Below are 22,848 nucleotides of genomic sequence, written 5' to 3' on the forward strand. Positions count from 1 at the left end.
AGCCCTGCTCTGGCCTGTGGCTGAGGGGCACAGGGCGGAATGGAGCCCTCAGTGCTCTGCCCCAGCTGCAGGCGGTGTGCTCCCTGTGCCGGCTTAGACACCAGCATGCAGCACGCCACGCTGCTGGGAGGGAAGTGTCTCCGTGCCAGTGACACCAGCATACCCCCGGGCAGGGACTCTCCACAGGGTCATTCCCAGCCGCAGGAAGATTCACGTAGGTAACCAGCTTGGCTGGAGCTGGGAACTGGTGCGTCTCAACTTCAGTCCGGTATAAGCTGTGCCCGTGTTGCCACGAGTTCTGTTGGGATGGCAGCCTGTCTGTCCCAGCCTGCCTCTACCCTGAGTGGGAAAGGACATGAGCAACTGGCTGAGGTGGTCGGTGCTGGCAGCAGCTCCCATGGGAGCAGCACTTTGCACGTGAAACGGGACGTCTGTCTGCTCGAGTTCCTCTGGAAAAGGAGACCCTGCAGTCACACTGCCGAGTTTCCGAGTCCCTCAGTGGTTCCTGACTAAGTTTGCTTGATTTACCACTTTAAAAACATTCTGTTCTAATTACAGCTCGTCTGCTTTCTGACTCAGCTGTCACTGTTTGCAGTGAAGACTCTGCTATTGACATGGGTAAACAATGCTGCTTGAGATGGGAGCCAGGGTGGAATTCAGCTCCTTCTGGAACTGAGCTGGCTGTGCCGAGCCAGTGGGAATGAAAAATTATAAAACTGAAGAGAAAGGGTTTGCTGTGACACAAAAACAAAATGGACCAAGACAAAATGGACCAATGTGTTTTTTTTAAACAACTCTGTGAATATTGTCTAGCTTTGAAAAGCGTTTTGGGCTTTTCTGGGCAGAAGCACTCTGCATGTCTCGTACATACATGATGAAGGTGTGCTAGTCCAGGCTGCCCTGTGCCATGGAGCCCACCAGCTGGCTTCGTGCTGAGGAGTCCCTGGAGGTGCAAGAGGTCCCAGCATGGCACTTTGGTTGGAAGTTGTGAGCAATTTGCCCTGTTCCTCTGTCTCTCAGCTGCCTGCCTGTCCCACTGCTGCATCCAGTGGTGACGCACGCCAGCCCTAAGCTCTGCACAGCAGCTGCTACCTCAGCAGTGGCTTATTGCATCAGCTTAAAGTGTTTTAGGAAATAAACCTTTAATCCCTCTGTGCCCAGGTACAAGTGTAAAGAGCTGCATTTGCAGTTAGAAAGTGGCACTGCTCTGGCCTTGGAAACAAGTGTGAGAAATTGAGAGGGATTTAGGGTGAACAGAGTGTGTGTGTGGACCTGGTGTTTTCATGTTGAGGTGAAGGAAGACCTTTAGGACTGTCCAGAGACTGTGGCCTGCATTGAGCTGCCAGCAGGGTCTGCCCTAGTCCGTGGTGCCAGCACTCCAGCCCCTTCCACCTTCCCCACTTAGAGGGCAGGTTTCCCAGCTTGGTATCTGCTCTAAGGAGAGTCCAGTGCTTTGTGCTTTTTTGCATTAAACTTATTTCTGAACTAACTTACAAGGAACATTGGTGAGAACTAGGCTAGGATTGGAGGAAGTTTATTAAGGCCAAGAGGACGTGAACTTCTGCCCACCTTACACCCATGAGCTCCAGCAGCTCTGGTACATCCTGCTGTACTGGATGAGGCCCTCAAGTTCACCTGCTCCTGGCTGTGAGGAATGCTCAGCTCAGCCCTCAGTGCAGCCAAAACAGCAAGGGGAGGTGGGTGCTCAACTCCCTTCCAGCCTCCATCACCTACAAAGGGGCAGAGCAAAGTCTCTCTTTGTGCTCATCTCCTGTACGTTTTGTCCCACTGCCTCTGAAAAATTAAGATAACTCAGCTGTGTAACTCAGCTTCTGGTTGGCACAAGGAATGTTTCAAACACAACTGAGTGCACAGAGTGGTGAGTCAGAGAGACATAGAGGGCACAGAAGGCTCCAACAATAGCCTTACGTGTGGAGTTTGATAATTATGCAAGGTTTGAGGAGACTGAGGTTGTCTGTCAACCAATATGTGAAGCTGAGTGCTGGCTTCAGCTCTGAATGTCCCATCAGTGCCCTGGTCCAGCAGCCTTCTCAGCACCATTGCAGAATGATTCCAGTCCAGGACAGATGGACTAGGTTATTTATTAGCTGTTACCAATGGAGTTGGCATGACCCAAATCAGACACAAAGGCACAGAGAAGATGGCAGAACTGGTAACCTGCAAGTAGGCCAAGTGTTTCATGGTGGTGGTCAAACCTCCACAGCCAGATCCTGAGTAGAGAGGTGGCTGGAGCTTGTGGAAGAAGGTTTGGTCACGCTGCCTTCTGCAGCCTCCCACGGGGACTGGCGGTATGTGGGGATGGCTCTCCACTGGGGACTGGCTGGTCTCACAGATCCACATTCCCCTTGTGAGAATGGGGCAGGGACACTCCTCTGTCACTGAGGGACCACACCACACCTGCCCAGCCGGGCCACCATTTGCAGCCCCCAAACCCACAGTGCTGGGGTTTGAACCACACATGTCCCTCCTGTTAGTGGGGAAGGGAAAGGAAGAGTGAGGCTGTGCAAGGGAGCTGCTGCCTGGTCTGGGCCCCTTCAAGTGAATGGTGCGGTGCAGAGCTACCTCTTTATATATGTGACCATGAGCCGTGGTCTCCAACAATGACAGTGCTGGCCAGAAACTGGTGTCACCTTAACACCTTCCCAGGAAAGCCAATTACCCCGGGATGATTATGATTAATAATTCTCTAAACCCTAATCGTGCTGACACCAGTGCCAGGAGCTTACCCCAGGGGCACTTTATAAGAGGCGCCCTGTGGAGGAGTGTAACTGGTTCTCCTTGGGGTGACAGTGAAGGCTGAGAGGTGGCAGGAGCTCCATTTCAGGGGAAATTTCCCCCTTGCACAAAAGAACTCCCAGAGTAAGAGCAAAAAGCGCCTCACAAACTGCAGCCATGAACGGGACAGAAGGCCAAGACTTCTATGTGCCCATGTCCAACAAGACCGGGGTGGTGCGGAGCCCCTTTGAGTACCCCCAGTATTACCTGGCTGAGCCTTGGAAGTACTCGGCACTGGCTGCCTACATGTTCATGCTGATTCTGCTGGGCTTCCCCGTCAACTTCCTCACGCTGTACGTCACCATCCAGCACAAGAAGCTCCGGACACCTCTAAATTACATCCTTCTGAACCTGGCCGTCGCCGACCTCTTCATGGTATTCGGAGGCTTCACAACCACTATGTACACCTCCATGAACGGGTACTTTGTCTTTGGAGTAACAGGGTGCTACATCGAAGGCTTCTTTGCCACACTGGGCGGTAAGTTTTCCAAATATTCAAATGTCTTCTGTCAGGAGTTTCCCTGGATTTTAGTAGTGGGAGGGAAAACACAGATGATCTTGGAAAAACATGGTACCTGTAACATCCTTGACCTGCTGATGTGCTGATGCACACTGAGGCCATTTGCCCTGTTTCTGGGCAGGAGCTGAAGAAAGTGACAAGTGACACTTTAAAAAAAAAAACAACTTCATTTTGGGAGCCACCTGCTCAGTATCCTCAGGACCACAGTGCAGCAATGAAAAGCAGCCAATATCAGATTTTGCAGCTGTTGGATTTGTGCATCTCCTCGGCTCACTTTCTGACCCGAGGGATGACAATTTTGCTCCTCCTATTTTGCAGGGCTGAATCTGCCATAGGCTCTGGTGTGGTGCATGGTGGTACAGGCAAGCAGAGCTGGCTCTCCTCCCCATGCCAGCCTGGTATGGAACCAAAGAGATGTGAAACAGAAACTTTGTGTCTAAAAATGTCCTCCTCCATTTGTCTCAGCCTTCAGCCACAGCTACTGTTTTACTGGTTTGGTCCTTGTGGCACAAGTTTCCTGGGAAGCTGTGGGTAGTGAGGGGAAGTCCTGGGATGACGGGCACTTGCTGCATTTCGGAGTGTGACCACAGGCTTGCAGGTGCAGATGCTCTCTGGGATGAATGGTGGGATCAGACAGGAATCTCAAAACACTGCAGCAAAATGGTTCCTGTGGGTCAGCACTACAGTGAGAAGGGGTCTTCTCACACTGTCCTGCCACATCTGCCCTTGACCATTCTTCATTTATCTTTCTGAACCCTTGGCAGAGATTGACCTTCTGCCAGGGCTTGTCCTCAGGAACATCAGTCTGAGGAGGCCTCATGCTGCCATCAGGGTGGTTTCTTTTCCAGCTCAAAGTCCCTGTGTCCCTTTCTGTCCCTCTCCCTGCTGCAGGTGAAATTGCTCTCTGGTCACTGGTGGTCCTGGCTATCGAAAGATACGTAGTGGTCTGCAAGCCCATGAGCAACTTCCGCTTCGGGGAGAACCATGCCATCATGGGTGTTGCCTTCTCCTGGATCATGGCCTTGGCGTGTGCAGCTCCCCCACTTTTCGGCTGGTCCAGGTAGGGAGGGTATTGGACCCAGTGTCAGGGGTGTGGGAGCCTGGCTGGTGGCTCAGCTGTGGCTTCCAGCCAGTATCCTCTGCTGGGTGCTGACCTGCTGGGCTCACCTTGCAGGTACATCCCCGAGGGCATGCAATGCTCGTGCGGGATCGACTACTACACTCTGAAACCAGAGGTCAACAATGAATCTTTTGTCATCTACATGTTTGTGGTTCACTTCATGATCCCGCTGTCGATCATTTTCTTCTGCTATGGGAACCTGGTTTGCACTGTCAAGGAGGTGGGTACCCGTCAGATGCAGCGACAGTAGGGCTACCCCTGTCCCCAGTGCTGGGAAAGGGCCCACACCAGGTTCAAGAATGGTGCCAGGGAGGGTCCTCTAGGGGCCAGCCTGGCCGTCCATGGAATGGGAAATAGCAAACTCCAGATGTGCAGCTTGACTGCCGAGAGCCCTGACCTGTGTCCCTACTGGTGCAGCACCACTGGCTCCATCATGTTTCCATTCCTTTCTGCCCACAGGCTGCCGCCCAGCAGCAGGAGTCTGCCACCACCCAGAAGGCAGAGAAAGAAGTGACTCGCATGGTCATCATCATGGTCATCGCCTTCCTGATCTGCTGGGTCCCCTACGCCAGCGTCGCGTTCTACATCTTCACCAACCAGGGATCAGACTTTGGGCCCATCTTCATGACCATCCCGGCATTCTTTGCCAAGAGCTCGGCCATCTACAACCCTGTGATCTACATCGTAATGAACAAACAGGTAACTGGCAGGGTGCCAGGAAACCCCTCTTTTGTGTTTCTCTTTATAACAGCTGGCAGAGAGTTACAGCATCTCAAGGTGCCAGTGTCTGGAGCGGGGATTGTTTCCAGGAGATCTAGTCCTGGCACATGGCAAACTGACTATGCAGCTCATCCTTGGTGTTGCATAAATCTCACAAATGCAAGGCCATTCCACCTGAAATAATGCAGGTGCTGGGCTGATGGAGGAGCCATGATGGGAGCAGGCAGGGCTGGCAGTAGATGGGGTGGGCAGTAGACAGTGGGGCAGGAGACTCCATATAGGCGTAATTCTTCCTGCACCACAGTACTGCTGGGCTTAAAGACAGCTCTGCAGCTAGAGCTGCATGGTGTCCAGCTGGCTCACCCTGGAATTCCCTCTCTCCCAGTTCCGTAACTGCATGATCACAACCCTCTGCTGTGGCAAGAACCCACTGGGTGACGAGGACACATCTGCTGGCAAGACAGAGACCTCCTCCGTCTCCACCAGCCAGGTCTCTCCTGCATAGGCCCCATGGGAGCAGCAGTCCCTGGGGTGCCGCCCTGGCAGCACAAACTTAACCCCACCGCCACCACCACCTGCCCCTGCTTCACCATGGCCAAGGCCCTGTGGGGCGGGCTCCTCGCTCCTGGCTCTAGGAACCCTGGGAACAAGGCTGAAAATGTGTACACATTTTGTAATTAAAATGCAAAGGCTTAGCTCCTCCGGCATAAATCCATGCATTTCTGTTGACTTGCTGAGACCTCATGCCCCTTCTCCGAGTGCAGGCTGGGTTGGAGAGCTCTGCCATCCTGGGCCATGACAGAGCTGTCCTTGCCTCCCTCAACCCACCCTGACACCCCAGCCAGGGCCCAGGGCATGTTCTGCATCTGCTGCTGCTGGGGCCAGAACTGGGGCCACTTTCTGGCCCTTTTGTCAGAGATGGATCCTAGGCAGTGCTGCCAGTCGCTCAGCCCCATCACACTCTGCCCAGAGCACGTTTGGCTGCTGCAAAGCGCCCCGGCTCTGCCAGATGCTCCCAGCTCTGGCCCTGTCCCATCTGCCAGAAGTCCTGGGAGACACCGTGATTCCTCCAGGGGGACGGGACAGGTAGCGGTGCCCGGGTCCTGCCTGGCAGGCAGGTGGCACAGAGGGCCGTGCCAGCACGGCACAGCCGTGTGCGGCCGCAGCTCTCCGGGACGGCTCTGTGCTCAGTCCTCTGTGCTCAGTCCTCCAGCACTGGTGCAGCCGCACATGGATGGTGTTTGCACCCTCAGCAGCAGCTCTGCTCCATGTCCCCCAGCACCCCTTCCCCACAGTCCTACCTCTCTTCCTTAGGCATCTTTGGACCCCTAGGGCCAAGCCCCCAGCAAGCTTGCCCGTGCCCCTCCCCATTTTGGCTGTGGTCAGTTTGGCCTCAGCCCAACAGAAGGTTTAGGGCAGCTCTGGTGCTGCTGAGGCCTGCCGGGCCGGGGCTGATCTCCCTCCACGCCGCAGCAGGCAGGACCCAGCAGCATATGGCTCAGCGATGCCGACATATGTTCGAAGCACTACAAGATGGCATATTGCAATGTAGCGGTGTTCTTCATTTTTATTTTTAGTTCAGTTATACAAATAAGATGTTTTTCTCACTGTTCAGTGTTATCAACATTTGAAACTATTTTTGTACATTATTATCCTCTCTGATTTCTAATCCTATGCAGCTTTGCAAGGACTAATAGGGAATGTATAGAGCCCACGCGAGTTAAACCCTTAATAAAGAGCAATTTGCAAGTACAATTCTCTCATTATTTTTTTTTATTGATACTTCTGCATATTCAGTGAAATCTAAAGATTAGAGTTTTATGAATAATTCAGTGTTTAGGCTGATGTCTGATTCATGCTCTTCAAATCTGGGAGGTGGTTTTGGAGGGAAAAGGAGGAAGGATTTAGTGTTTATTTGCTGTCCGTGAGGCTGTGCTCCACAGGAGTGTGGTGATGCCTGGCACTGTGGTTCTCCCGCCCATGGAGGACCAGCCCTGGCCCCAGGCGTGCAGGCTGTCCCCACACTGTGACACCTGGCTGCTGCTGGTGGTGCTGGGGCAAGCAAGAGTTTGGGACCCTCCTGCCACTTCAGACAGGTGCCAGAGGCATCACAGAGCTACCAAAGAGATGATGGATGGATCCAGGATGAGGAAATGCACCCAAACCTTCTGTGGTGCCAGCCCCAGCAGCTCTCCTGTGCCCCCACTGTCCCCTTCTTGGGGAATTCAGAAATGCACTGGAAATGAAGCAATAAACAGGCTGGTGCTGGTCTGGGGAGGAAGAGGACATGTGGGGCTCCAGGCAATGGGTCTATCTCCCAGCTCCTTTTTCCAGACCTGGCTCCTACTGGCACCTCAGCCAGGATCTGGCCCCTGGGCTCAAGAGGTGGGTGCAGACGTTTACAAAGGTCTCCATGGGCAGTGCTTTTCAGGTCCATTGCTGTGGTCTGCTGAGATGGCCATGAGCCAGTCCTGCCATCATGTAATCCTGCTTTGCAACTTCCTCACGTTTCCAACAGAGGAAAATCCCACACAAAATCCCTCTGAATCCTACGTGAAGTGGGCAGTCCCCACCGTGGGGACATTTGCAGTGGGGACTGTTTCTGCACCAAAGAGCCATTGGTGTTTTCCTCAGGTTCTCCTCACAAGCACAGGTGCCTGCACGGAGGGGTCATGGAAGTCACATGGCTGCCCGTGTCCAGGGCTGGGAGTGCTCTCCCCTGAACATGGGATTCAGTGGGTGGGGGCAAATTGTTGTCCTGCTTGTGACACCTGGGGATGCTGGGCAAGAGTTGCTCCTCCTGCCTCTGCTGGCTAACAAAGCAGCTCTTCATTTTCCTCCTCTCACTTGTGAAATCTTCTCCATCCCACCCCCCGCCACCATTATCAGAGTCCCATTTCCTAGTGAGGCCATACGTGGTAAGGGAGACAGCACATCCCACCTTCACAATGGCAAAGGGTTTGTATGGCCCTGTGCTCTGGGCTGGTTCCCTGTGCACCCCACAGCAAGTGTTGTCAGCAAGCTGCAATCCCAGCACCCCAACACCCACCTTGCAGCAGATAGACACCCACTGTCTGCCTGTTCAGGGCACTCACCCTGCAAACCCCCATCTCTCATCCTTCTCCAAACTCTCTGCTTAGGTGTGCCCCTTCTTCCTCCAGCCCCTCACAAAGCTTTGGCAAAGGCCCTTCAACTTCCAGACCCTGGCTTCCACCAGGGCTTCGACCACAGCAATTAGCAGCTACCAACCAGCACCTGCAGCCAGGCTGCTCATCAGATAAATTGGATGGAGGTGAGCTTGGGAGGGCAGTAGGGATTGTGCTGCTGTGAGTAGAGGTGCCTGTGACTGCCTGGATTTGTGTGCTGCCATGGAGCCTCAGCTGGGTAAGGGGTCTGCAAGTGCTGTGGGTCCCTCAGAGCTGGAGCTTGGTTCACACCCTGGGCTTTGGTGGCTGTGCTCCCTGGGGGGGGGCTGCAGGGATGAGCAGGGTGGTGGCTGCTTGGCGTCTTGGGGCTTTGAAACCACTGGGGGTGTGAATGTCTCAGGACTGGACTTCAGTCCCAAATGGTCCCTCTCCCAGCAGCCAAAGCTGCTGGCATCACCCCACGCAGTCAGGCCCAGCACCCTCCAACCCTGCAGATGGTCAAGGAGGCACTGCAGGCCCATGACGAGAAGAAGGGTGCCTCTGTTGTTGCCATCAAGCGTTTCATCCTGGCCAAGTACCCCACTGTGGATCCCATCCGCCTCAAGTACCTGCTGAAGCAGGCGCTGAGCAAGGGGCTGAGCTGCGGGGACCTGGTGCGGCCCCAAAACTCGTCTGCTGTGGGGGCCACTGGCACCTTCAAGGTGAGCGAGGGCTGCTGGAGCCACAGGGCTGGGGACTGAGGTGCTGGCTGGCCCTGTTGACTCCCCTCTCTCACCTCCAGTTAGCACTCAGGAAATCAGGGCAGAAGCAGCAGCTGGGCCAGGCAGATCCTGACAGAGGACAGGCCCCAAATCCAGGAGAGAAAGGGACCACCAAGGAGCCCCAGGCCCCCCTGGCAGGAGCACGACCACGAGGTAACGGGCTGTGGCTGCTGTGAGCAAGCTGGCACTGCCTGGCCTCCCTGGACTCACCCGCTGCCCTTCCTCCACAGGTGCTGCCAAGAAGCAGCCGAAGGCAAAGCCCGTGAACGTGAGTTGGGGCCAGCAGCGGGGTTGGGTGGCTCGTGGCACAACAACACCCTGAGCTGCTCTCTTCTCTCCCCTCCAGGCCCAGGCACGAGCAGCAGGGAAGCCCAGGAGTGATAAAGCAAAGCATCCCCAAACTGCTGACCGGCCCCGGGCTCACGGCCCAGGGCCTTCAGGGCCCCCAAAAGCTGCTGGCCACCGCCAGGCCCCCCAGAAAGGACGCTCAGGACCCAGCACGGCTCGGGCTGCTGAGAACTCAGGAGGGAGCGATAGTGACAGTTCTGGAAGTGCTCGGGTGAAGGGGCCCCAGAAGGCCCCCAGGGGAAAGAGCAAGGGGAAGGTGCCCAAGGGGGCACAGCAGGATGCCCCCAAGGCACAGGGAGGTAAAGATCAGGCGAAGAAGAAGCCCCGGGTGACTCCAGGAGCTGGGCAGGGGAAGGCCAGGGTGGAGAAGGCAGCTTCCGTGGCAGCAGACAGAAAGGCTCCATAGGGAGCTTAGCCCTGCTTCAGTTGGCCCCAGGCCCTTGGGGTCTGCGCTGGTTTCAGTCCCTAGGACAGGTTTTTACCTCTGTGTTCACCTCACCCTAATAAAGCTTCTTTACTTGCCTCATGGAATGGCATGACTGTTGGGGGTCCCTGTCCCTGCACTTCCATCTCTCAGTGCCAAAATCCCTCAGCCCTGTCTCACCCTCTCCAGCATGGTGGTGAGCTGATGCTGCAGGCAGCTGCTTGCCCTCATGGAGAGGTTCTCTCTCTGTCCCCATGTGTCCCCAGCTGTGGTGCCAAGGGCCTGCTGGGCTTGGGTGCTGTGTGTGTGCAGGCTGACAGTGTGCCAGGTGATGGGCAGAGACCCTGAGACCCATGGGCCACAGCATGGTGACATCCCCAGGAGCAGAAACTCGGGCTCGGCCAGTGCTGTTGTGGAGCCATGGTGTCCAGCCCTCTGTCGTCCTGGCTGCCCTTGTGCTAATGCCTGGCTGAGCTGGGATTACAGGAGCACCAGGGTGGCAGGTCTGGGTACATGCCACGGGCAAGTGTCTCCCAGCAGAGGTGAAGCAGCCTGTGCTTGAACTACAGTAAGAGGAAGACAGAGGTGTTTAAGGGCTCAAAAATCAAGTTTGGGGTGTTACTGTAGCCTCCAGCACAGATCCTGCTCTTATTACCAGTCTATGGCACAGTTCCCACCTACAAACTTATCTTGTGAGCTCCTGTGGGTCAGTGTGTCACATCTCCATTTAATAGCTTCAATTGCCTGAATTTCTCTTGCTCTGCTCAGAGCGCCCTTCTGAAGGTCACGCTGATCATGTAAAGGGTTACAGTCCTCCTGGGTGGGAGAAAATAAGTGGAAGTAAAACTCTTTCTAAAGAGGATTTTGTTAATCTGCAACTGGCCTTGCCATTGCCCTCCAAGGCTCCTGGCCTTGCTTTGGAGCTTAAGCAAGAGCTGAGCAAACTAACTTCCCTTAAACTTCAGCCTTGACTGTGTTGATCCATCTTTAAAGGAACTGGAACTCGTGTCCCCCCAGGGACAGGGTGGGGAATGTAGCAGCAGTAACTGAGCAGAGTTCACTGGATTGTCAGATGGGGGTGGCCTCACAGAGCACCACTCACCCGTGTGGCAATGTCCCCAACAGCGCCAGGCAGGGACTGTATCCTCCCTCTCACCAGCCACCAGGTGTGAAATGCAAAGCTCTTGCTATGCGAGAGGCCAAATAATTTAATGGCTGGATTTAGCTTTGCAAAGAATCAACTTGCTAGCGGAAGAAAATCCCTCTGGTGTCTGGAAAGCACAGCTTTTACTGGGACAGGGGGAAGATTTAGCAATGCCATGGTCATTAAAGGCCCTGGGCCACAGCTGGTGTCGGAGTGCTGAAGCTGCAGACTCAAGTCTGGTGCAGGGAGGCACCTGACAGAGGTGAGGTGCAAAACTGAGAACAGGTTGGCAGCTGGCAGCAGCTGCTTCTGTGGGGTTACTGATCTGCATGTGCACAGTGTTGGTCAGTTCAGGTGCCGTTGTCCTCATGCCAATTGTCCCCTCCTGTGCCTCGTCCAGGAAGGAACTGGGGGATTGGCTGTGGGAGTGGTGTGTGTGAGGGGTACAAACCTGTTCTCACTGGGCTGCTGACCCCATGCATGGTGTGTCTTGTATGTGCAAAACTTGTCTGAGCAGGTGTCATCCATGTGTGTCCTCCCCGTGTGCTTGGCAGGAACTGCACTCCATAGGTTCAGCACCTTGTTTTATTACAAAGATAGGCTTTGCCAGGAGTCTGCCACTTCCACTACACAGCAGGTAAGGGCACTACACCCACAACACGTGCCAAAGTTTAAAAACATCTTACAAAGGGCTCAGAAGTTCAAGGCAACACTACAAACCCTTTGCTAAAGTTGTTCCTTTAAACGGTTGTAGCAACTACTTTTTTTTCCTTTTTTTTTTTTTTTTTTTTACTTTGGAAAAAAATTAAATAATAAAACAATAGCCCCAATACATGGCCCAGCCACAGCACCTGGAGGCAAACTCTACTTACTCTTGGCTCACCTGTATCCTTTCCCTGTAACAAACAACATGGGGCTATAGCTCCATGGCCCTTTCCCTGCCTCCAGCCAAGCTCAACATTCTCTGCTACCTTGGTCCTTCTCACCCTGGCCTTTCTTGTGCTGGGCCTGCCTACATCTCTGGCAGCTATTCACAGTTTCTAAAAGACAAAAACATCAAGAAAATTTTGTGAAATCACTTTCAAAATACAATGTAGCCCAGCTACATTCTTAGAGTTTCTCTTCTGAAGCTACATCCTCAGCAAAGACATTGAGACCTCCACAGTGTAAGTACTTTTTCTGTAGTTCTCTTAAAAAAAAACTCTGTTCTTCCCCTTTCCCTCCCCTCCCTCCCCACCTTTTAACATACTGGATAAAGTCTACTGTTTGTTTTAAAATAGATATCTATGTACACATACACAACTCTGATGTTCTGGTTTCTGACAAATGTGGCACTACTGGAAATGATGGAATGGAGACCACCTGTCCATGGCAGTGAATCACCCAGGAGTTTTGGTGGACAAAGTCATCCAAAGACAGACTGCATCCTAGCCAGCTGGATGACTACCAAAGGCTTCCCTTACACCCTCCTGCAGTGAGGTAGCAACTGTGTTTCCTTCCTGTATGGCATTCCAGCCGTGGTGGCTGTGGTGGTCAGCCCGTGGGCAGGAGCTTTGTCCGTGCAGGAATGCTGGTTTGAACACGTGGCGCTGCCTGCAGCCAGCCTCTGCGGGGGCCCGTGTGGCACTGGCCACCTGAGCGGTCACAGCTCCCCAGGCTGCAGGAGGGAGAACAGGCCACCAAGCTGGGTCGGCAGGGTGGCACTGGGATGTCTGGTCCTGGGCAAGCTCCATTTGTCTGCCACTGGGACCCTTTCAGTGACCCCAGCCTGAGCTGGGACACTCTCTACCTTAGTTTGCAGCTCTGGGTGCTGGAGATGCTCTGCTGGCCGGTGTCAGTGCTGGGCTGGCAGTGGTTGGGCCCAGTCCCTCTGCCCTTAAGGGCTGGAAACAGGCTGCCCATGCAGCCAAGTCCCACTTTCTTGGCTGCTCTCAGGTACCAGCCACAGGGCTGGGCCAAAGCAAGCAGAATAAGCTGCTTTAGGAGACACCTCTGCAGGACTGGCCTCATGTCTGGTGATGGTCACAGGGAGAGGCACAGACAATGCTTTCTGGTGTTTGCCCTGCGTGTGGCTTGAGGCCACTGTCAGAGGGCTGTCAGCAGGCCCCACGAGCACGAACGGTGTTACCGGGCTGAGGTGCTGCAGTGCCATGGACGTGTGGAGCCGGCATGAGCGAGGGCCACGTCCTTCCCCCGCCCGCTGCACCCCAGCTGGCTGGCTGGTGCAGCGTCCAGCTCCCTGCTGCACTCCAGCCACGCACGAGACACGAGAGCCCAGGAAAGGCAGAACAGCCCTTCCCGTGCTAGCACAGGCTGGGCTCCCTGCAGCTCCCAGACAGCTGTCTCCATTGGGGATAAAGTGCTTTCACCTTGCCTTAGCTGCTTGGGAAGCAACTGCTTTGTCTCAGCCTCGAGTTCCCTGTGTTGCCCAAGTTTCAGATGGAGGAGTGGTTATGTTTACACATACAGTACAAAAATTAAAAGGCACAAATATACACAGAATGCAGCAGATAGTGAACAGCTGATAAAGAGTCCCTGATGTTGGAAAAACAAGGATGTTGGAGGGATGGAGTGGGAGCTCAGGCTATGATGGTCTTTGCTGTCTGTGGTCATTACTCCCTGAGGTGACCCTTCTGCTTTGTGTCTGTCGTTCCAGCCTCTGCAGCCCCGTCCCGAGGAACCACGCACCAGGGATGCACGGAGTGCTGACGGCTTGGGTGCTGACCAAGGGGAAAGTGGTGAACGGAGCTTGCCACAAGGGTCATGCCTCCATTTCTGGCTGGCAACAGCAAATAAATTAGGGGTGCCACAGTGCAGACCAGAAGAGTTTTAGCTGCTTGGAAAGGTGTCTTGTGGCTTCTTGTGAAGTGAGGCAAACTTGTAGCCATGGCCAGGCCCACCCCCTCCACAAGGCTGGTCTGAGTATGACCAAGGTAAGCCTGCGGCTGAAGGCAGGGTCCCTTGCGGCACTGTGCTGCAAGAAAGGTCACTTCTAGGGCTGCAGCCAGCCTAGGCTTCACTGCAGGACTCATAGATGTTGTCCTCCATGAGAGCAATCACTTGCTCAAATTTGTGCTGGAGCTGGGTGCGCTTTGTCGTGGGGTTTGCGTCCAGGGCGGCCACGATCTGTGGGAGACACAGGCAGGCAGGGTGTTGAGGCAGTGTGGGGTGCTCACATGCCAGCCCAGCTCACTCCACCAGACCTATGGAGCCCAAATTCCAGCCAGAGCTCCAAAGGCGAGAGCCCACCCAGCCCCACAGCCCCTGTGCTCACACCCCTGGCACTCCTGCTCTCCTAAGGTCCCTGGTCAGGGCTCAGAGTGGAGAGATAGCTGACAAAAATGCACTGCTGTAATAGAGCTGAGGGTACAGCACCAGCCCACAGGTTGCAGGGGGGCAGGAGCCAGCCAGGGCCACTGCCTCAACGGGGCAGGGACAGTGGGTGCAAGGTAATTTGAGGGTGAACCATATCTGCATGTTTTGCTCTCTTGAAAGGGTTTATACATCTGGCAGCCCTTCTTCAGCCCAGCCAAAGGCCATTAAGATCAGCTGGGAATAGCCAGCCTTCTCTTCCAAGAAGTTGCCCACCAAGGGACAGAGAGTAGGTGCATCTATTACGTACGTACTGCAATTATGCACACCCCAGCAATCCTGTTCTGTGGGACTGGATGCAGGTGTCTGCCTGCAGGGTTACTGCAGCCACAGTTCCTCCCTTACCAGGCAGGCCAGAGCCCATGTGCTGTAAAGCCCACTCACCTGGGAGCGGTATCTCTTGGCGTATTTGTATATCTCAGCCATGGCGACATTGGTGTTGAACTCATTTCGGTATTTCTTTATAAAGACAGAAAAGAGAGGGGAGAATATTAGCAGGATGGAGCATGTAAGTTCCAGCCCAGCCAGCAGGCACTGACTGCGGTAAAAGCAGGTTGTGCCTGACTTTGTGGTCACATTGGTACAGCTGGATTTTTACGGAAGGTGCATCTGCTTGCATCAGGATGGGTCTTGGTCTTTTCAAAGCCAGCTGTAAATATCCACGCTGGGCAGCACTGCATATCCCTCTGTGCCCAAAGCCATTTCACAGGAGGGGGCAGTGCACCAGCTGCGCTGCAGAATATCAATAGAAAAATCCTGCTTGGTGCCCAAAGCTAAAACACCCCGGGGAGAAGGTTTGATTTTGAGGAACCTGTGGTGCATTGCTGGCAGGACTCTGATCTGGAATGTGGCTGCCAGCTCTTGAGGCTGGTACCAGGGCTGGCTGCTTGGGACTCAGGGCTGTCCCTGGCAGTTGCACCTGGGAACCAGCTGGATGGGTGGCTGCAGGACTGCAGAAATCCAAACTTTCTGGCTTTTTGGCACTGAATTTTGCTCTCAACTCCCAGTGGTGCCAGAGCTAGTTAGGCTCAAGCAAACTCATGGGTGTTTATTGCAGCTCTGGCAGTAATTGAAGATGCTTGGAATTAGGTCAGATGAAGATTCTGTGTGGAAGTTTCAGGCAAAATAGCCTTTCTTGTGCACTCCTTCCAGCATCTAAGCAGTAGCTGATTGCAGCCTATGTGCATTCCCTGCTGGTGCCAGGCTCCAGCAGGACGCTGAGCCTGCAGACTCAACCCCATCCTCTCCACCCACTTACCCGTGACTCCTCGGCGAGGTGGGCGTTCATCTCCTGCTCACTCAGAGGGGGCATGTCGTGGATTTGCTTGTAGTATCTCTGTACTATCTTCCGGTACTCAGGGATCTCCTTGGCATACAGCAACTTGTTGGTCGGGGAGTCCTAGAGCGAGGGCGAGACACCGAACTCAGGCACTGGGTTGTTCCCAGCTGAAAATGTTATCCTGTTTTCAGACCAAAGCACTGACACCAGATGGGGACCTCAGCTACAGCTGGGTGCAGGGAACAGCTTTGCCTTTGGTCCCAGCTGTCACCAGGGAGGAGTGCGGTGCCGGACAGCACCAAGGCACGGAACAGCTCATGGCAGAAGGGCTGAGACACATCAAGGATCTGTGGATGGGCACCATGTGCCTGTGGAGACAAACCACCATCCTGCTGCCCTTGCATGAGCTGAACATCCATCAGCTCAATGCTGGAGAAGGGGGTGATGGGTGTGTGCTTTTATTTGCAGCAAGCACATGCTAAAAGCAAGCCCAGGGTCAGGCAGGGTGGCTTACTGCCAGGGGATGCTCTGCAGGTGAGGTAGCACACCTGTACCAGATCAAACACTTGGGCTCTGTGGTGCTGTGTGTGGAAATTGGCAACAAGGGAAGGGCTTCTGCACATAGTTGCTGGGGTTTCTTGAGCAGCCACATTGATTTACGCTAAAGAACAAAGCTATCTTACAAGTTGAACTTTGTCAGCTGAAATGTTGCTTTTGGATTTTTCATGTAGCTTTGATTTATTTTGCATTGGCTAATCTAGCCTGCCTGGCCTAAATTGAGTGCACGTAAAGTAATTAACAGAGAATACTGAATTCTCTTGATTAATGTCAGCTTGGAGGCAGCAGCCTTAACCTCCCAGCCACACAACAGAGTGGTACCAGTGGAGGCACAACCCTGCTGCCCTCCTTGCAAACAGAGTGTGAGTAATTTTAACCTCAAGGCAATCCTGCCCTCCCGATTTCATTACCCCAGGAATGAACTTGGCTGACTAGCCTCGTGTTGCATCCCCAAGGGGAACGGCCCCAGGCTTGGGGACACCAAAGGGAATGAGATCACTGCGTCCTGGTCCTGCACAAGACTGCTCCCCAGTGCTCTGACAGGTGGAGAGGGGAGGGGACCTGCTGATGGCAGGGAGTGGTGGGCTCTGCCCACGGGCAGCATACTTGGCTCTGTCAGGCAGGAATAGGGGAGCCCAGGGTGATTCCAATCTGCTGCTGCAATCTGTAGCTTGGCTAATGCTGCAGGGGAAACAAGAAATGGGCACCAGCTCCCACAGCAGTTTATTTTCAAACCCAGTGACAAGGCATGGTAAGACTATGGCCAACTTACAGAGAGCCTGCTCATAGCATTATTTTTTTTCCTTGGAAACACGAAGGAAAACCATGCTGCCTTTTCTACATTATTTTTTAATTTGTGTCTGATTTGTCTCTATGATGAAGAGATGGGCACTGGTTTCTTAACTGCTTGTGCACTGTCAATGTATGGACTGAGTCTGCTCTCACATTTGCAGTATCAAGAGCAACATGCTGAAACCAAGGGAAGAATCCAGTCTGGGAAATGCTCAGTGCTACACTGCGTGTACATGCAAGCTGATTTTTATGCTGAGGATTTATTCTTCCCACATTACTCAACAATTCATTCACTTATACTATTGTATTCCAGAAAAGTGTTTCCATCTGCTGTCTGACTCCAGCTGACCCCTCTTCCCCTCATCTGCCGCTTGACAAGACAAATTGTAGGTGTTTCGTAACACATGCAAAAAAAAAGACCAAAACCCAAACAAACAAAAAATCAAGATCTTCCTCCAGCATTAACCTCTCCCAACAAAGGCTTCCTGCAGCTCTGGGGCTGGGGGTGTAGCGCCCACCCCCTCACTGCACAATGTCCCCCAAGTCACACACTGTCACCACCAGCCTCTGGGGTGGGGGGGCAGTGGGGGTGATTTACAGCATTTCTTAATAAAACTTTTTTATGTCAGGAAGTTTCAAATGTCAGCACTGAGCTCAGCCAAGGCAGTGGGAGAAAAGAGAATATGCACATGGGATGTCTTCCTGCCGGCCAGCCCTGCGGGACTGTGCGTGGGGCCTGAGGGTGGAAGATGGGACCTGGCTCATGCAGCCTTCTGCTTGCTTGGAGCAGGCTCAGCTCCCCCACTGCTGTGCTGAGCCCACCGGCCTCCAACCCCACGCTGGACATGGCCACTGTGGGCTGGACGCGCTGCACGGGAGGAGACCACGAGCTGTGACAGTGCTTGCCAAGTCCCTTCCACACGCTGATGGATGTTGTCACTGGGATGGCCCTGGACAGACTCACACCTCTAGGTGGGCCAGACCTGGTCTGTGATCCCTGGACAGGCACAGCCTGTGTTCTCAGAGGACTGGTTCACCTCCGGGGCTTCTCTCCTAGGTAAGAGGTTTTGCAGAAATCACCAAGAGAAACGACTGCAGCTTTACCTGGAGCTACATCATTTTCCATCCTGTCACCAGGATTTTACATTATCCCTCAGCTACTTTGTGGGATCATTATGCCAATGGTGTCTCCTAAACCAGCCCTGACTGGAGAAGCAGGGCTCCCCTGTGGGGTCTGCCCATGCCCCATATTGGTGCCCTGAGCAGAACTGGCCCCCACCTATGCTCGGTGTTCCATGTTTGCCCCTGCCTAAGACAACAGCAGAAAATATTCATCTGCTTCAGCAGCAGCTCGGCTGGCTCAGGAAGCGTTCCAGAGACGGTGCTGAGTGAGCAGGTGCTCTGCCATGGCTGCAGGACAGCTCACGGAGCTGATGGGTAACCCTGAGCACACAGCCCAGTGCTTGGTCTCCCCCATCCTCAGAGCTCCCCAGGCTGGGGGCCCTGCCTTGTGTCCATCCGGCCTGTGACGGTGTGTCCCTGCTCCCTGGCTGTTTGTGACAGAGGAGGTGCAAATTTAAAGCTCAAGCCTGAACAAAGGGGTGGGGAAGGGAGGGGAAAACACATCCCTGGAGACAACAAAAACTCAGCTGCTTGAGCCCAAGCAACAGCTCCAGCCGGCCACGGGAGGGAGGGAGGCTGGGCTGGTGACTTCTGCCAGGCCCTGCGCACCCAGCCTGCCCCAGGTCTGTGACTGCCTGAGCAGGAGCCCTCGCTGGATGTACCTTGCCCAGCTGCAGGTCGGAGAGCGAGCAGGCGTCGATGAAGGCCTGGGCGATCACAGACAGACAGGCGTCGATGTGGTCTGTCTTGTCGATGTCAAAGACAAACTGGGGGTTCTTCAGGATGTTGACCCAAAACCTCAGTGGTAGGCTGCAAAGGGAAGGATCCAGGGACAAACACGAGATGAATTTTTGTGTACCAGAGGAAGAGGGGCGTAAATGCAGGAAAGACAATGATAGTAAGGGAGTAGTAGAGAGGAAAGCTGAGGAGATGGGTTCTGCTATTTAATCACCCCTGGTACAGACCCCTGCCTTGATAGAGGGGCAGGGACACACCTTCACCTTCAAGACATTTCTTCAGGCTGGAGGACCTGGCACGCACAGCCTTCTCTAGGCACACACATGCCCCTGCTCCTTCAGCAGCTCCCAGCAGCTGCTGGCCCAGAGAGGCACCAGCAGCTTTGCCTGGGTGGGTTTGTCGAGTCAGGCTTCCTCACTTGCTGCTGTTTGGAGCAATGGTGTTACCTCCTTTTCCCTCTTTCCTGACATTAACCCATCATCTGGTTCTGACAGTGAACCCCACAAAATGCATTTCATCTGTCTTTTTTTCTGTTCTCTCATCATTTTCTCCTTTAGTTATTTCACTGCTGATTTGGCCACAATACAGTTTCAGTCTATTGCTTACCCATCCTACTCTCCACAGCAGCTGAGAGATGAAAACCACTGTGTGTCTTGGCTCTACAGGCCAGTGAAGGTCGTAAAGGGTAGGCAAATCTGTTGCCCAATGGTTGTATCTGCATGCCTGCTTTCCCAGTAAAATTTGGTTTTAGTTTTCACACATTGGGCTGGAAACAGTTCCTGTCTCCACAGTCTCCAAACTGCTGAGCCTCTCCTTGACACTCTCTCCAAGCTCCCTGCTCTCTCCATTTAAATCCTCTAGTTTCTTTCCTACACTATTTCCCCTTCACTTTGGGCTCCTCCACCCCATTCCAGCTGCTCATGTCCCTCAGCACCACTCCCTCTGGTCCCACTGCTGCGGTGCTCACCAGCACGAACTGTCACAGCACCCGCTCCTGGGGTCCCCTGAATACCCTGGAGACTCAGCCTGGTTACAGACATGAGCAGGATAAACCGCTAAAGGGCTGAAAAGGCAGAAAACCAAATGAAAAGGATCCAAATATGTCGGTTTTAAAATTTCCATGACGTTTTTAAGACCTGACATGGTCTTGGACTCTGTTTCAGATCTCCAGTGCTTGAAGCTGATCCCATTGCTGTCTCCCATCATCCTATTTCTCCTTTCATTATTTGTGTGTGCCAGTTCTTTTGGCCCTTTGTCTGCCCATGCCTCCTCTTTCAGCTCACTGTTCCCCTGGGCTTCATATTTGTTCAAAGCTCTCCAATCCTGTGTTTGGCTTCATCTTTCACAGCCCTCTCTGCCACCCTCCCTGTTTCCCAAGTCCCTGTTCTACTTTTAGCAATCTAATGATTAGTCCAGGACACCAGGGTTTTGCAGCTGCTGCTCCCAAGAGATGGAAGGAAGAAAAGAAGGATTTCCTTTTCCAAACCTGTTGGTCTTCCAGATGTGCAGAGTGTCAGGGTCTGTGATCCCTCTCTTCTCTGCCTGTTCCTCTAGGAAGTCAAAGAAATACTTCACAGCCACGGGTGGTTTATCATCTCGGATACTGAGAATGGCTTTGAACAAGTCATCCAGGAACTTCTGGAGTGTCCCCTGCAGGACAAGGACACAGTGGACCCTGGGGAGAGCAGCAGCACCCAGGCCCAGGAGAACAGCAGAGGGGCTGTGACTGCTGCACACTAGGGGAAACCCTCTGCTGCCAGTTAGAAAGTCAGAAGAGAGAGGGGATGCCAAAGCAGGGAGGGAACAATTTGTTTGTGGATAGCAATATTATAAACTTGCATTTGGGGTTAATTTCTTTTGGCACCAAGATTTTCTTTCTTACTGCTGAGATCTCACATCTGTGCTTGTTCTGTACACCCAGACAGAGTAGACAAGAGACTGCTGGCCACCCCTGTGATCTTTGCTTCAGTGAGGCACCATGCTGGGATTAAAGATGGGCCAGATCTGACCTCAGATCACACAGACATTTCTCTTGCTCCCACAGCTGAGCACCTCCATCTCCTGTCCCAGCAGCATCTCTTTCTGGAGAGATGGTTTCAGGTCTCAGCTTTGCATCTCAAGCCCTGAGGCAGCCAGAATCCCTTTTGTCTGCACGGACCCCAGTCCATCGCAGGGAGATCATGTGGGGCATCACACAGCAGCAAGGATGAGCTGGGAAGATGGAGGGACCCCAAGGAGCCTGACAGCCTCACTAAACGTGATACAGCCATCCAGGAGAGGAGTCCCACTGCCTTTGGGGAGCAACCAGCCCTGCAGTGGGAGCTGCAAGCTGCTCCTTCCCTGGAGCAGGCTTCTCCCTACAGACCACAAACAATCCCACCTGCCAAGAACGGGGGCAGCCCAGCTCCTACCTTGGTGGAGAGTAGCCGTGTCAGGTAGATCTCTGGAAGAACCTTCTTCCTATGGCTCTGTCTGTGGGACTTCTTATGTTCCACTGATTCATCAGTTGGGAGAACCTGGTCCCAGATAAAGCAGATAAACATGGTCAGAGCACTCTTCCCTGAAAGCGTCACACTAAATTTTACTTTCAGCATAGAATTTCAATCACATATAAAATTCAATTAAAAAAGCAGTTACTGCTTTATAAACACACCCTTATATGGCTTAAAAAAAGTGATCTATAATACTCAGTTTTTATGACATTTGTTTCTCCTGTGCTCTTTACTGCCTCTCTCACCCGAGATGAAGGAAATGAACCCATTCATCTTCCTTTGCACGCTGGCCTGCTTGCCCCCCCGGGCTGGGCTGCACCTCGGGCTCCCAGCAGCAGTGCACATGGCTTCTGCAGAAACCAGCTTTGCTTGGGTTTGGAAAAAGCACAGTATGTAGGAATGCTGACTTTTTCAAAACAAAAATGAATATTCCACTGGTTAGGTCAGTGAATTACTCTCTATAATGACAAAGCAAGCAACTGACATCCATCTTGGCATTGTTTCACATATGAACAGTTGGTTTCCCATTCCTTGTCCCTCCTTGCTCTGCATGTGTGTGTGTGTGTGTGTGTGTGTGTGTGTGCGTGCGTGTGCATGTGTGCTTCTACTTGAGCATGGAAATGCTTGCAGAGAAAAAAAAGCCCCAAACCAGGCTATAAAATATTGTTATTGTCCATAACACATTTTTTCATAACAGCTTTTAGCGGCATTTAGCACTTGGCAGTTCCAGCACGGTGCAGCAGCAGGAGCCCCCGGAGCTGCTCAGCCCAGGAAGCAGGCGGGATGCCAGGAGCTCCCAGCAGGTGACAGCCGAGGTGTCACAGACACCACCACTGACACCGTGCCTGCCGTGCCATGCTCTGACCTCAGCCCTGAGCTCTCTGTGGCTGCAGCAGCTCCATCAGACACAGCAATTTCTCTGCCATCCTGGTAATTCTTTATCACGTCCCTCAGTTTATCTACAGATGAAGCTTATCTACAGATCACCTTTCTGCGCCTCTTTGAACCCTGCTGAAGAGAACTAATGAGCCCTGATGTTGCTTGTTCATCACATCTGGCACTACAGCCCACAGACATAATTTAATATCAGCAGCCCCCACATGCAGCCATCACCCCTGCAGCCAGGAGAGGGATACTTACCAAGTGGAAGTACTTTTCAGTGTCCAAATCCTTCACTGTGGAGAAGAAGACAGAGTGGCTCAGTCAGGGGGGCCCAAACTGAAATCCCTCTCAACTGGTGACCTCCATGTCAAGAGGCATCTAAGCCCCAAGAATACCAACACCAAGCTGGCATTCTCAACCACAAGTGATCTCAGCGTTTCTCCTTGTTTTGGGGTTGTTTGTTGCATTATCGGGCTCGTGGCAAGTAGCCTAGGAGGTATTTCAAGGGGAAACCTGAGGTCTCCCAAGGGATGTTTTAAGAGGGACTCAAGAGGGCACGAGAGCAGGGTGAGCACAGGGGCACTCCTGCACCATGACGCCCTGCTGTGCCCTGCTGTGCCCCACACTCCCAGGA

The 22,848-nt window shown here is 53.4% G+C and overlaps 3 protein-coding genes across 6 annotated transcripts in view; 2 read left to right on the forward strand and 1 right to left on the reverse strand.

Moving 5' to 3' along the window:
* Window positions 1-259: 259 nt before the first annotated feature.
* RHO (rhodopsin) lies at window positions 260-5,863 on the forward strand. 3 transcript variants are annotated; one of them, XM_068202374.1, is made up of 5 exons: window positions 260-3,274; window positions 4,208-4,376; window positions 4,491-4,656; window positions 4,896-5,135; window positions 5,542-5,863. In XM_068202374.1, the coding sequence occupies exons 1-5, from the start codon at window positions 2,914-2,916 to the stop codon at window positions 5,659-5,661; spliced, it is 1,056 nt and encodes a 351-aa protein (XP_068058475.1). In that variant the 5' UTR covers window positions 260-2,913; the 3' UTR covers window positions 5,662-5,863. The 3 variants fall into 3 exon arrangements, with proteins under 3 accessions (XP_068058475.1, XP_068058474.1, XP_068058476.1); XM_068202373.1 differs by lacking the exon at window positions 5,542-5,863 and having other exon boundaries at window positions 4,896-5,475; XM_068202375.1 differs by lacking the exons at window positions 260-3,274; window positions 5,542-5,863 and adding an exon at window positions 3,403-3,714 and having other exon boundaries at window positions 4,896-5,475.
* A 2,171-nt stretch (window positions 5,864-8,034) lies between these two features.
* H1-8 (H1.8 linker histone) lies at window positions 8,035-9,942 on the forward strand. The gene is made up of 5 exons (XM_068202376.1): window positions 8,035-8,540; window positions 8,741-9,003; window positions 9,084-9,216; window positions 9,294-9,331; window positions 9,410-9,942. The coding sequence occupies exons 1-5, from the start codon at window positions 8,525-8,527 to the stop codon at window positions 9,815-9,817; spliced, it is 858 nt and encodes a 285-aa protein (XP_068058477.1). The 5' UTR covers window positions 8,035-8,524; the 3' UTR covers window positions 9,818-9,942.
* A 3,291-nt stretch (window positions 9,943-13,233) lies between these two features.
* PLXND1 (plexin D1) overlaps window positions 13,234-22,848 on the reverse strand; it is a 68,694-nt gene continuing 59,079 nt past the window's right edge. For both annotated transcript variants that reach the window (XM_068202377.1, XM_068202378.1), the window contains exons 30-36: window positions 22,473-22,507; window positions 21,252-21,356; window positions 20,327-20,490; window positions 18,765-18,912; window positions 15,610-15,750; window positions 14,736-14,810; window positions 13,234-14,105 (exon numbers count right to left, since the gene is read on the reverse strand). In XM_068202377.1, coding sequence (XP_068058478.1) covers window positions 13,989-14,105; window positions 14,736-14,810; window positions 15,610-15,750; window positions 18,765-18,912; window positions 20,327-20,490; window positions 21,252-21,356; window positions 22,473-22,507 — 785 coding nt within the window. In that variant the 3' untranslated portion in view covers window positions 13,234-13,988. The remainder of the gene's footprint in view (window positions 14,106-14,735; window positions 14,811-15,609; window positions 15,751-18,764; window positions 18,913-20,326; window positions 20,491-21,251; window positions 21,357-22,472; window positions 22,508-22,848) is intronic.

This window comes from Anomalospiza imberbis, chromosome 11 (genome assembly GCF_031753505.1).
Source record: "Anomalospiza imberbis isolate Cuckoo-Finch-1a 21T00152 chromosome 11, ASM3175350v1, whole genome shotgun sequence".
NCBI classification, from domain to species: Eukaryota; Metazoa; Chordata; class Aves; order Passeriformes; family Viduidae; genus Anomalospiza; species Anomalospiza imberbis.